The sequence below is a fragment of the Oncorhynchus tshawytscha genome, linkage group LG30 (assembly GCF_018296145.1).
Source record: "Oncorhynchus tshawytscha isolate Ot180627B linkage group LG30, Otsh_v2.0, whole genome shotgun sequence".
Lineage (NCBI taxonomy): Eukaryota > Metazoa > Chordata > Actinopteri > Salmoniformes > Salmonidae > Oncorhynchus > Oncorhynchus tshawytscha.
This window is the reverse complement of record NC_056458.1, coordinates 50,092,280-50,105,953: the sequence shown is the minus strand read 5'-3', so window position 1 is coordinate 50,105,953 and position 13,674 is coordinate 50,092,280. Positions and strand designations below refer to the sequence as shown.

The following is a 13,674-nucleotide window of genomic DNA, read 5'->3' as shown; positions in this document are numbered from 1 at the left end:
ACCTCCTTCCCAACACACACACTCCTCCTTCCCAACACACACCTCCTTCCCAACACACACCTCCTTCCCAACACACACCTCCTTCCCAACACACACACACCTCCTTCCCAACATACACCTCCTTCCCAACACACACACACCTCCTTCCCAACACACTCCTCCTTCCCAACACACACACTCCTCCTTCCCAACACACTCCTCCTTCCCAACACACACCTCCTTCCCAACACACACACTCCTCCTTCCCAACACACACCTCCTTCCCAACACACACACTCCTCCTTCCCAACACACACCTCCTTCCCAACACACACCTCCTTCCCAACACACACACTCCTCCTTCCCAACACACACCTCCTTCCCAACACACACCTCCTTCCCAACACACACCTCCTTCCCAACACACACACTCCTCCTTCCCAACACACACCTCCTTCCCAACACACACCTCCTTCCCAACACACACTCCTCCTTCCCAACACACACTCCTCCTTCCCAACACACACTCCTCCTTCCCAACACACACTCATCCTTCCCAACACACACCTCCTTCCCAACACACACCTCCTTCCCAACACACACACTCCTCCTTCCCAACACACACCTCCTTCCCAACACACACCTCCTTCCCAACACACACCTCCTTCCCAACACACACCTCCTTCCCAACACACACACTCCTCCTTCCCAACACACACCTCCTTCCCAACACACACCTCCTTCCCAACACACACTCCTCCTTCCCAACACACACTCCTCCTTCCCAACACACACTCCTCCTTCCCAACACACACTCATCCTTCCCAACACACACCTCCTTCCCAACACACACCTCCTTCCCAACACACACACTCCTCCTTCCCAACACACACCTCCTTCCCAACACACACCTCCTTCCCAACACACACACTCCTCCTTCCCAACACACACCTCGTTCCCAACACACACACTCCTCCTTCCCAACACACACCTCCTTCCCAACACACACCTCCTTCCCAACACACACACTCCTCCTTCCCAACACATACCTCCTTCCCAACACACACCTCCTTCCCAACACACACCTCCTTCCCAACACACACCTCCTTCCCAACACACACACTCCTCCTTCCCAACACACACCTCCTTCCCAACACACACACTCCTCCTTCCCAACACACACACTCCTCCTTCCCAACACACACCTCCTTCCCAACACACACACTCCTCCTTCCCAACACACACACACACCCTCCTTCCCAACACACACCTCCTTCCCAACACACACACTCCTCCTTCCCAACACACACCTCCTTCCCAACACACACTCCTCCTTCCCAACACACACTCCTCCTTCCCAACACACACTCATCCTTCCCAACACACACCTCCTTCCCAACACACACCTCCTTCCCAACACACACACTCCTCCTTCCCAACACACACCTCCTTCCCAACACACACACTCGTCCTTCCCAACACACACACACTCGTCCTTCCCAACACACACACACTCCTTCCCAACACACTCCTCCTTCCCAACACACACACTCCTCCTTCCCAACACACACCTCCTTCCCAACACACTCCTCCTTCCCAACACACACCTCCTTCCCAACACACACACTCGTCCTTCCCAACACACACCTCTCCCAACACACACCTCCTTCCCAACACACACACTCCTCCTTCCCAACACACACCTCCTTCCCAACACACACACACCTCCTTCCCAACACACAACTCCTTCCCAACACACACCTCCTTCCCAACACACACACTCCTCCTTCCCAACACACACCTCCTTCCCAACACACACTCCTCCTTCCCAACACACACCTCCTTCCCAACACACACACTCCTTCCTTCCCAACACACACCTCCTTCCCAACACACACTCCTCCTTCCCAACACACACTCCTCCTTCCCAACACACACCTCCTTCCCAACACACACCCTCCTTCCCAACACACTCCTCCTTCCCAACACACACCTCCTTCCCAACACACACCTCCTTCCCAACACACACCTCCTTCCCAACACACACTCCTCCTTCCCAACACACACCTCCTTCCCAACACACACCTCCTTCCCAACACACCTCCTTCCCAACACACACACTCAATCAAATGTATTTATAAAGCCCTTTTTACATCAGCAGATCAAATCAAATCAAATTGTATTTGTCACAAGCCCTTAAACAACAATGCAGTTTTCAGAAAATTGAGTTTAGAAAATATTTACTAAATAAACTAAAGTAATAAAAGAAAATAGAAATTGTAACACAATAAAATAACAATAATGAGGCTATATACTGGAGGTACCAGTACTGAGTCAATCTACAGAAGGCTCCTGATGTACGGGAGGTTATATACAGAGGGTACAGGTACTAAGTCAATGTACAGGAGGCTAAATACAGGAGGTACCGGTACACATTCCTCCCCATCCTGCTCTAGTCCAGACGTCTTTTATTGATAATGACGGAGTTAAAGCTGCCCTGACAGCTCGAGGCTGGGGGGTCGTGCTGCGCATGAGGGGGTTGAGCGGGTGCGGGCCATTAGCACGAGCCCGAGGTGTGCCCAGCCTCCACGCACGCACTCTCTCTCACGCCCATGCACACACAATCTCACTGGTAGTGATGGTGGTGGAGGGGAGAAGGAAAAACAAAAGTGCTGGTCTGCGCTGTTCTGTGGTAGCTGCGGTGTCTGATAACCGTCAGGAAAGAGGCAACGGTCCCGAGTCTACACTTTACTGGCTACTGTTTACTGAAACCCATTATTCTGTTTTCTGGGGAAATACACGCAGCAAGACTGGAGGCGACAGAATCCTTAGTGAATCACGTAGGTGAGCAAACTATGAAAAACAATAATTTATTCCATTGATATAAGCAACACAAAAAAACGCATCGCTTCTATCCATTTCGCTGTAATTTTCTATGCAGCTGTTATTTGTAATGTAACCTTTATTAAACTAGGCAAGTCATTTAACAGCAAATTTGTATTTACAATGACGGCCTACCGGGGGAAGTGCCTTGTTCAGGGGAAGAACAACAGATGTTTATCTTGTCAGCTCCGGGATTCGACCCAGCAACGTTTCGGGTTACTGGCCCACCGCTGTAACTAGGCTACCTGCCGCCCCATTATTAGAAGTGTGTCATTCACAAATCCGTCACTGTGATAGTAAAGCGTCGTTGATTCGTTGATATGACTCTAATGTTGATCAGTTTGTTCGAAACAGTTGAAAGTGGTCTACATGCACTTATTGGACAATGTGAAACCTCTGTGTTGTCAATTGGACACAATAACACAATCAAACATCATTTTTTTTAGATGTAATATTAATCTTGTTTATCATTCATCTTTTTCTTAGTTTTGGAATTTGTTTGAATTGTAATCAAACAGCTTCGTAAACAATTAGTTAGGTATTGATTGTGTTCAAGCGGAGACTCCCTGCAGTATCTCTGCTCTGGTCTCTGTGCGCAGCATTTACATATTTATAAAGCAACAGAAAGCACATGGCTATGGGACTAAGACCAGTAACTAATTCTCTGCTTCCCTTGCAACCCCATGACATACCATGCCTAGCCAAGCCTACTATACATAATCTGTCATTAGCAAGTTATTTTGAGACCGCGGACACTAGTCCTAACAGAGATAGACCGCGGCTTTCTGGACAAACCGGTTAATTGAAACTAAAACGCGTGTTGTTTGGACACCATTTTTACACATTTTATCCGGAATATCTCTCTGATTATCACGGGACATGTTTGTTTAGTTGGTTACATTTTTCGTCCTAATTATCTATTTCTTTATTTAGATAGTGTAGCTGTGCTCGTGACCTTCAGCAGTGAGATGGAGCTGGAGCATTTCGATGAGCGGGATAAGTCGCAACGGAACAGCCGAGGAGGGGGCAGGCTAAACGGGGTGACCAGCCCGACACACAGCGCCCACTGCAGCCTCTACCGTTCCCGGACACTCAAGAACCTCAGCTCAGAGAAGAAGGCCAAGAAGGTCCGCTTCTACCGCAACGGGGACCGCTACTTTAACGGGATAGTGTACGCCATCTCAGTGGAGCGGTTCCGGTCGTTTGACGCGCTGCTGGCGGACCTAACCCGCACGCTGTCTGATAATGTGAATCTGCCGCAGGGCGTCAGGACCATTTACTCCGCGGACGGAACCAAAAAGATCACCAGCACCGATCAACTGTTGGAGGGTAATATAATGCTCTAATTACTTTGGAAAACGGTCTCTCTCTCTCTCTCTCTCTCTCTCTCTCTCTCTCTCTCTCTCTCTCTCTCTCTCTCTCTCTCTCTCTCTCTCTCTCTCTCTCATTGGATCTGGGTAGAGTATGGTTGATGATAAATTAGTGCCTATACACTAAGTGAACAAAACATTAAGAACACCTTTCTGTTATTGAGTTGGCACCTACTACCATGCCCCGTTCAAAGGCGCTTAAATATTTTATCTTGTACATTCACCCTCTGAATGGAGCACATACACAATCCATGTCTCAATTGTTTCAAGGCTTAAAAATCATTCTTTAACCACCTGTCTCCTCCCCTTCATCTACAATGATTGAAGTGGATTTAACAGGTGACATCAATAAGGGATCATATCTTTCACCTGGATTCACCTGGTCAGTCTATGTCATGGAAAGAGCAGGTGTTCTTAATGTTTTGTGCACTCAGTGTAGACGGGTTGGTTGTTTAGCAACAAAACGAATGGGTTGGTTGTTTAGCAACAAAATGAATGGGTTGGTTGTTTAGCAACAAAACGGATGGGTTGGTTGTTTAGCAACAAAACGGATGGGTTGGTTGTTTAGCAACAAAACGGATGGGTTGGTCGCTTAGCAACAAAACGAATGGGTTGGTTGTTTAGCAACAAAACGAATGGGTTGGTTGTTTAGCAACAAAACGGATGGGTTGGTTGTTTAGCAACAAAACGGATGGGTTGGTCGCTTAGCAACAAAACCAACACTGCACAACTATGGGACAAAACAGACGAGGTTGGCTTAGCTTGTTGACAAAATGTAAATTATATTTAGTCTCCAAATGTTTATTGAAAACAACATATATCCATTGATCTGCTATCTGGCAATCCAGAATCAAAACAACACATGGACTTCTGCCCCATTGAAGCGTCTGCATCCTTTTTGTGCCGTAAGTCAACTAACTCCTCCCAATATGCAGAGGGAAGGACTATGATAGGGCAGATGGTAGCCGGTCATTTGCATCAAGATTGATACAATTCAGATACCTAGAAGATAGTCTAGGTATAAAATGACTAATCCAACGCTTAAATGCATGGATGAGGTGACTAGACTAGGGCCGTATCCACATTGGTATAGAGGAGGTGACTAGACTAGGGCCGTATCCACATTGTTATAGAGGTGACTAGACTAGGGCCGTATCCACATTGGTATAGAGGTGACTAGACTAGGGCCGTATCCACATTGTTATAGAGGTGACTAGACTAGGGCCGTATCCACATTGTTATAGAGGTGACTAGACTAGGGCCGTATCCACATTGTTATAGAGGTGACTAGACTAGGGCCGTATCCACATTGTTATAGAGGTGACTAGACTAGGGCCGTATCCACATTGTTATAGAGGTGACTAGACTAGGGACGTATCCACATTGTTATAGAGGAGATGACTAGACTAGGGCCGTATCCACATTGTTATAGAGGAGGTGACTAGACTAGGGCCTTATCCACATTGTTATAGAGGAGGTGACTAGACTAGGGCCGTATCCACATTGTTATAGAGGAGGTGACTAGACTAGGGCCGTATCCACATTGTTATAGAGGTGACTAGACCAGGGCCGTATCCACATTGTTATAGAGGTGACTAGACTAGGGCCGTATCCACATTGTTATAGAGGTGACTAGACTAGGGCCGTATCCACATTGTTATAGAGGAGGTGACTAGACTAGGGCCGTATCCACATTGTTATAGAGGAGGTGACTAGACTAGGGCCGTATCCACATTGTTATAGAGGAGGTGACTAGACTAGGGCCGTATCCACATTGTTATAGAGGTGACTAGACCAGGGCCGTATCCACATTGTTATAGAGGTGACTAGACTAGGGCCGTATCCACATTGTTATAGAGGTGACTAGACTAGGGCCGTATCCACATTGTTATAGAGGTGACTAGACTAGGGCCGTATCCACATTGTTATAGAGGTGACTAGACTAGGGACGTATCCACATTGTTATAGAGGAGGTGACTAGACTAGGGCCGTATCCACATTGTTATAGAGGAGGTGACTAGACTAGGGCCGTATCCACATTGTTATAGAGGAGGTGACTAGACTAGGGCCGTATCCACATTGTTATAGAGGAGGTGACTAGACTAGGGCCGTATCCACATTGTTATAGAGGAGGTGACTAGACTAGGGCCGTATCCACATTGTTATAGAGGTGACTAGACCAGGGCCGTATCCACATTGTTATAGAGGTGACTAGACTAGGGCCGTATCCACATTGTTATAGAGGTGACTAGACTAGGGCCGTATCCACATTGTTATAGAGGTGACTAGACTAGGGCCGTATCCACATTGTTATAGAGGTGACTAGACTAGGGACGTATCCACATTGTTATAGAGGAGGTGACTAGACTAGGGCCGTATCCACATTGTTATAGAGGAGGTGACTAGACTAGGGCCGTATCCACATTGTTATAGAGGAGGTGACTAGACTAGGGCCGTATCCACATTGTTATAGAGGAGGTGACTAGACTAGGGCCGTATCCACATTGTTATAGAGGTGACTAGACCAGGGCCGTATCCACATTGTTATAGAGGTGACTAGACTAGGGCCGTAACCACATTGTTATAGAGGAGATGACTAGACTAGGGCCGTATCCACATTGTTATAGAGGTGACTAGACTAGGGCCGTATCCACATTGTTATAGAGGTGACTAGACTAGGGCCGTAACCACATTGTTATAGAGGAGATGACTAGACTAGGGCCGTATCCACATTGTTATAGAGGTGACTAGACTAGGGCCGTATCCACATTGTTATAGAGGAGGTGACTAGACTAGGGCCGTATCCACATTGTTATAGAGGTGACTAGACTAGGGCCGTATCCACATTGTTATAGAGGAGGTGACTAGACTAGGGCCGTATCCACATTGTTATAGAGGAGGTGACTAGACTAGGGTCGTATCCACATTGTTATAGAGGAGGTGACTAGACTAGGGCCGTATCCACATTGTTATAGAGGAGGTGACTAGACTAGGGCCGTATCCACATTGTTATAGAGGAGGTGACTAGACTAGGGCCGTATCCACATTGTTATAGAGGTGACTAGACTAGGGCCGTATCCACATTGTTATAGAGGTGACTAGACTAGGGCCGTATCCACATTGTTATAGAGGTGACTAGACTAGGGCCTTATCCACATTGTTATAGAGGTGACTAGACTAGGGCCGTATCCACATTGTTATAGAGGAGATGACTAGACTAGGGTCGTATCCACATTGTTATAGAGGAGGTGACTAGACTAGGGCCGTATCCACATTGTTATAGAGGAGATGACTAGACTAGGGTCGTATCCACATTGTTATAGAGGAGGTGACTAGACTAGGGCCGTATCCACATTGTTATAGAGGTGACTAGACTAGGGCCGTATCCACATTGTTATAGAGGTGACTAGACTAGGGCCGTATCCACATTGTTATAGAGGAGATGACTAGACTAGGGCCGTATCCACATTGTTATAGAGGAGATGACTAGACTAGGGCCGTATCCACATTGTTATAGAGGAGGTGACTAGACTAGGGCCGTATCCACATTGTTATAGAGGAGGTGACTAGACTAGGGCCGTATCCACATTGTTATAGAGGAGATGACTAGACTAGGGCCGTATCCACATTGTTATAGAGGAGATGACTAGACTAGGGCCGTATCCACATTGTTATAGAGGTGACTAGACTAGGGCCGTATCCACATTGTTATAGAGGAGGTGACTAGACTAGGGCCGTATCCACATTGTTATAGAGGAGATGACTAGACTAGGGCCGTAACCACATTGTTAGAGGAGATGACTAGACTAGGGCCGTATCCACATTGTTATAGAGGAGGTGACTAGACTAGGGCCGTATCCACATTGTTATAGAGGAGGTGACTAGACTAGGGCCGTATCCACATTGTTATAGAGGAGGTGACTAGACTAGGGCCTTATCCACATTGTTATAGAGGAGATGACTAGACTAGGGCCGTATCCACATTGTTATAGAGGAGGTGACTAGACTAGGGCCGTATCCACATTGTTATAGAGGAGGTGACTAGACTAGGGCCGTATCCACATTGTTATAGAGGAGGTGACTAGACTAGGGCCGTATCCACATTGTTATAGAGGAGGTGACTAGACTAGGGCCGTATCCACATTGTTATAGAGGAGATGACTAGACTAGGGTCGTATCCACATTGTTATAGAGGTGACTAGACTAGGGCCGTATCCACATTGTTATAGAGGTGACTAGACTAGGGCCTTATCCACATTGTTATAGAGGTGACTAGACTAGGGCCGTATCCACATTGTTTTAGAGGTGACTAGACTAGGGCCGTATCCACATTGTTATAGAGGAGGTGACTAGACTAGGGCCTTATCCATATTGTTATAGAGGTGACTAGACTAGGGCCTTATCCACATTGTTATAGAGGTGACTAGACTAGGGCCTTATCCACATTGTTATAGAGGTGACTAGACTAGGGCCTTATCCACATTGTTATAGAGGTGACTAGACTAGGGCCTTATCCACATTGTTATAGAGGTGACTAGACTAGGGCCTTATCCACATTGTTATAGAGGTGACTAGACTAGGGCCTTATCCACATTGTTATAGAGGTGACTAGACTAGGGCCTTATCCACATTGTTATAGAGGTGACTAGACTAGGGCCTTATCCACATTGTTATAGAGGTGACTAGACTAGGGCCTTATCCACATTGTTATAGAGGTGACTAGACTAGGGCCTTATCCACATTGTTATAGAGGTGACTAGACTAGGGCCTTATCCACATTGTTATAGAGGTGACTAGACTAGGGCCGTATCCACATTGTTATAGAGGTGACTAGACTAGGGCCGTATCCACATTGTTATAGAGGTGACTAGACTAGGGCCGTATCCACATTGTTATAGAGGTGACTAGACTAGGGCCGTATCCACATTGTTATAGAGGAGATGACTAGACTAGGGTCGTATCCACATTGTTATAGAGGTGACTAGACTAGGGCCGTATCCACATTGTTATAGAGGTGACTAGACTAGGGCCTTATCCACATTGTTATAGAGGTGACTAGACTAGGGCCTTATCCACATTGTTATAGAGGTGACTAGACTAGGGCCGTATCCACATTGTTATAGAGGAGGTGACTAGACTAGGGCCGTATCCACATTGTTATAGAGGTGACTAGACTAGGGCCTTATCCACATTGTTATAGAGGTGACTAGACTAGGGCCGTATCCACATTGTTATAGAGGTGACTAGACTAGGGCCTTATCCACATTGTTATAGAGGTGACTAGACTAGGGCCGTATCCACATTGTTAAAGAGGAGATTACTAGACTAGGGCCGTATCCACATTGTTATAGAGGAGGTGACTAGACTAGGGCCGTATCCACATTGTTATAGAGGTGACTAGACTAGGGCCGTATCCACATTGTTATAGAGGTGACTAGACTAGGGCCGTATCCACATTGTTATAGAGGTGACTAGACTAGGGCCGTATCCACATTGTTATAGAGGTGACTAGACTAGGGCCTTATCCACATTGTTATAGAGGAGGTGACTAGACTAGGGCCGTATCCACATTGTTATAGAGGAGGTGACTAGACTAGGGCCGTAACCACATTGTTATAGAGGAGGTGACTAGACTAGGGCCGTATCCACATTGTTATAGAGGAGGTGACTAGACTAGGGCCGTAACCACATTGTTATAGAGGAGGTGACTAGACTAGGGCCGTATCCACATTGTTATAGAGGAGGTGACTAGACTAGGGCCGTATCCACATTGTTATAGAGGAGGTGACTAGACTAGGGCCGTATCCACATTGTTATAGAGGAGGTGACTAGACTAGGGCCGTATCCACATTGTTATAGAGGAGATGACTAGACTAGGGCCGTATCCACATTGTTATAGAGGTGACTAGACTAGGGCCGTATCCACATTGGTATAGAGTGGACTAGACTAGGGCCGTATCCACATTGATATAGAGGAGGTGACTAGACTAGGGCCGTATCCACATTGTTATAGAGGAGGTGACTAGACTAGGGCCGTATCCCATTGTTATAGAGGTGACTAGACTAGGGCCGTATCCACATTGTTATAGAGGAGGTGACTAGACTAGGGCCGTATCCACATTGTTATAGAGGAGGTGACTAGACTAGGGCCGTATCCACATTGTTATAGAGGAGGTGACTAGACTAGGGCCGTATCCACATTGTTATAGAGGAGGTGACTAGACTAGGGCCGTATCCACATTGTTATAGAGGTGACTAGACCAGGGCCGTATCCACATTGTTATAGAGGTGACTAGACTAGGGCCGTAACCACATTGTTATAGAGGAGATGACTAGACTAGGGCCGTATCCACATTGTTATAGAGGTGACTAGACTAGGGCCGTATCCACATTGTTATAGAGGTGACTAGACTAGGGCCGTAACCACATTGTTATAGAGGAGATGACTAGACTAGGGCCGTATCCACATTGTTATAGAGGTGACTAGACTAGGGCCGTATCCACATTGTTATAGAGGAGGTGACTAGACTAGGGCCGTATCCACATTGTTATAGAGGTGACTAGACTAGGGCCGTATCCACATTGTTATAGAGGAGGTGACTAGACTAGGGCCGTATCCACATTGTTATAGAGGAGGTGACTAGACTAGGGTCGTATCCACATTGTTATAGAGGAGGTGACTAGACTAGGGCCGTATCCACATTGTTATAGAGGAGGTGACTAGACTAGGGCCGTATCCACATTGTTATAGAGGAGGTGACTAGACTAGGGCCGTATCCACATTGTTATAGAGGTGACTAGACTAGGGCCGTATCCACATTGTTATAGAGGTGACTAGACTAGGGCCGTATCCACATTGTTATAGAGGTGACTAGACTAGGGCCTTATCCACATTGTTATAGAGGTGACTAGACTAGGGCCGTATCCACATTGTTATAGAGGAGATGACTAGACTAGGGTCGTATCCACATTGTTATAGAGGAGGTGACTAGACTAGGGCCGTATCCACATTGTTATAGAGGAGATGACTAGACTAGGGTCGTATCCACATTGTTATAGAGGAGGTGACTAGACTAGGGCCGTATCCACATTGTTATAGAGGTGACTAGACTAGGGCCGTATCCACATTGTTATAGAGGTGACTAGACTAGGGCCGTATCCACATTGTTATAGAGGAGATGACTAGACTAGGGCCGTATCCACATTGTTATAGAGGAGATGACTAGACTAGGGCCGTATCCACATTGTTATAGAGGAGGTGACTAGACTAGGGCCGTATCCACATTGTTATAGAGGAGGTGACTAGACTAGGGCCGTATCCACATTGTTATAGAGGAGATGACTAGACTAGGGCCGTATCCACATTGTTATAGAGGAGATGACTAGACTAGGGCCGTATCCACATTGTTATAGAGGTGACTAGACTAGGGCCGTATCCACATTGTTATAGAGGAGGTGACTAGACTAGGGCCGTATCCACATTGTTATAGAGGAGATGACTAGACTAGGGCCGTAACCACATTGTTAGAGGAGATGACTAGACTAGGGCCGTATCCACATTGTTATAGAGGAGGTGACTAGACTAGGGCCGTATCCACATTGTTATAGAGGAGGTGACTAGACTAGGGCCTTATCCACATTGTTATAGAGGAGATGACTAGACTAGGGCCGTATCCACATTGTTATAGAGGAGGTGACTAGACTAGGGCCGTATCCACATTGTTATAGAGGAGGTGACTAGACTAGGGCCGTATCCACATTGTTATAGAGGAGGTGACTAGACTAGGGCCGTATCCACATTGTTATAGAGGAGGTGACTAGACTAGGGCCGTATCCACATTGTTATAGAGGAGATGACTAGACTAGGGTCGTATCCACATTGTTATAGAGGTGACTAGACTAGGGCCGTATCCACATTGTTATAGAGGTGACTAGACTAGGGCCTTATCCACATTGTTATAGAGGTGACTAGACTAGGGCCGTATCCACATTGTTTTAGAGGTGACTAGACTAGGGCCGTATCCACATTGTTATAGAGGAGGTGACTAGACTAGGGCCTTATCCATATTGTTATAGAGGTGACTAGACTAGGGCCTTATCCACATTGTTATAGAGGTGACTAGACTAGGGCCTTATCCACATTGTTATAGAGGTGACTAGACTAGGGCCTTATCCACATTGTTATAGAGGTGACTAGACTAGGGCCTTATCCACATTGTTATAGAGGTGACTAGACTAGGGCCTTATCCACATTGTTATAGAGGTGACTAGACTAGGGCCTTATCCACATTGTTATAGAGGTGACTAGACTAGGGCCTTATCCACATTGTTATAGAGGTGACTAGACTAGGGCCTTATCCACATTGTTATAGAGGTGACTAGACTAGGGCCTTATCCACATTGTTATAGAGGTGACTAGACTAGGGCCTTATCCACATTGTTATAGAGGTGACTAGACTAGGGCCTTATCCACATTGTTATAGAGGTGACTAGACTAGGGCCTTATCCACATTGTTATAGAGGTGACTAGACTAGGGCCGTATCCACATTGTTATAGAGGTGACTAGACTAGGGCCGTATCCACATTGTTATAGAGGTGACTAGACTAGGGCCGTATCCACATTGTTATAGAGGTGACTAGACTAGGGCCGTATCCACATTGTTATAGAGGAGATGACTAGACTAGGGTCGTATCCACATTGTTATAGAGGTGACTAGACTAGGGCCGTATCCACATTGTTATAGAGGTGACTAGACTAGGGCCTTATCCACATTGTTATAGAGGTGACTAGACTAGGGCCTTATCCACATTGTTATAGAGGTGACTAGACTAGGGCCGTATCCACATTGTTATAGAGGAGGTGACTAGACTAGGGCCGTATCCACATTGTTATAGAGGTGACTAGACTAGGGCCTTATCCACATTGTTATAGAGGTGACTAGACTAGGGCCGTATCCACATTGTTATAGAGGTGACTAGACTAGGGCCTTATCCACATTGTTATAGAGGTGACTAGACTAGGGCCGTATCCACATTGTTAAAGAGGAGATTACTAGACTAGGGCCGTATCCACATTGTTATAGAGGAGGTGACTAGACTAGGGCCGTATCCACATTGTTATAGAGGTGACTAGACTAGGGCCGTATCCACATTGTTATAGAGGTGACTAGACTAGGGCCGTATCCACATTGTTATAGAGGTGACTAGACTAGGGCCGTATCCACATTGTTATAGAGGTGACTAGACTAGGGCCTTATCCACATTGTTATAGAGGAGGTGACTAGACTAGGGCCGTATCCACATTGTTATAGAGGAGGTGACTAGACTAGGGCCGTAACCACATTGTTATAGAGGAGGTGACTAGACTAGGGCCGTATCCACATTGTTATAGAGGAGGTGACTAGACTAGGGCCGTAACCACATTGTTATAGAGGAGGTGAC

At 46.6% G+C, this 13,674-nt stretch overlaps 1 protein-coding gene across 7 annotated transcripts in view; it reads left to right on the top strand.

The window, feature by feature from the left end:
* Nucleotides 1-3,564: 3,564 nt before the first annotated feature.
* The window catches only part of LOC112247942 (serine/threonine-protein kinase DCLK1-like), a 149,203-nt gene continuing 139,093 nt past the window's right edge, over nucleotides 3,565-13,674 (top strand). For 5 of the 7 annotated variants that reach the window (XR_006080384.1, XR_006080385.1, XR_006080383.1 and 2 more), the window contains exon 1: nucleotides 3,588-4,191. Coding sequence is in view for 3 of the 7 variants with exons in the window: in XM_042309209.1 (XP_042165143.1) it covers nucleotides 3,831-4,191 (361 nt within the window). In the remaining 4 variants the exon portion in view is untranslated. Of the gene's footprint in view, nucleotides 4,192-13,674 lie in introns of all 7 variants that reach the window. The other 2 variants (XM_042309212.1, XM_042309210.1) reach the window with 2 other exon arrangements.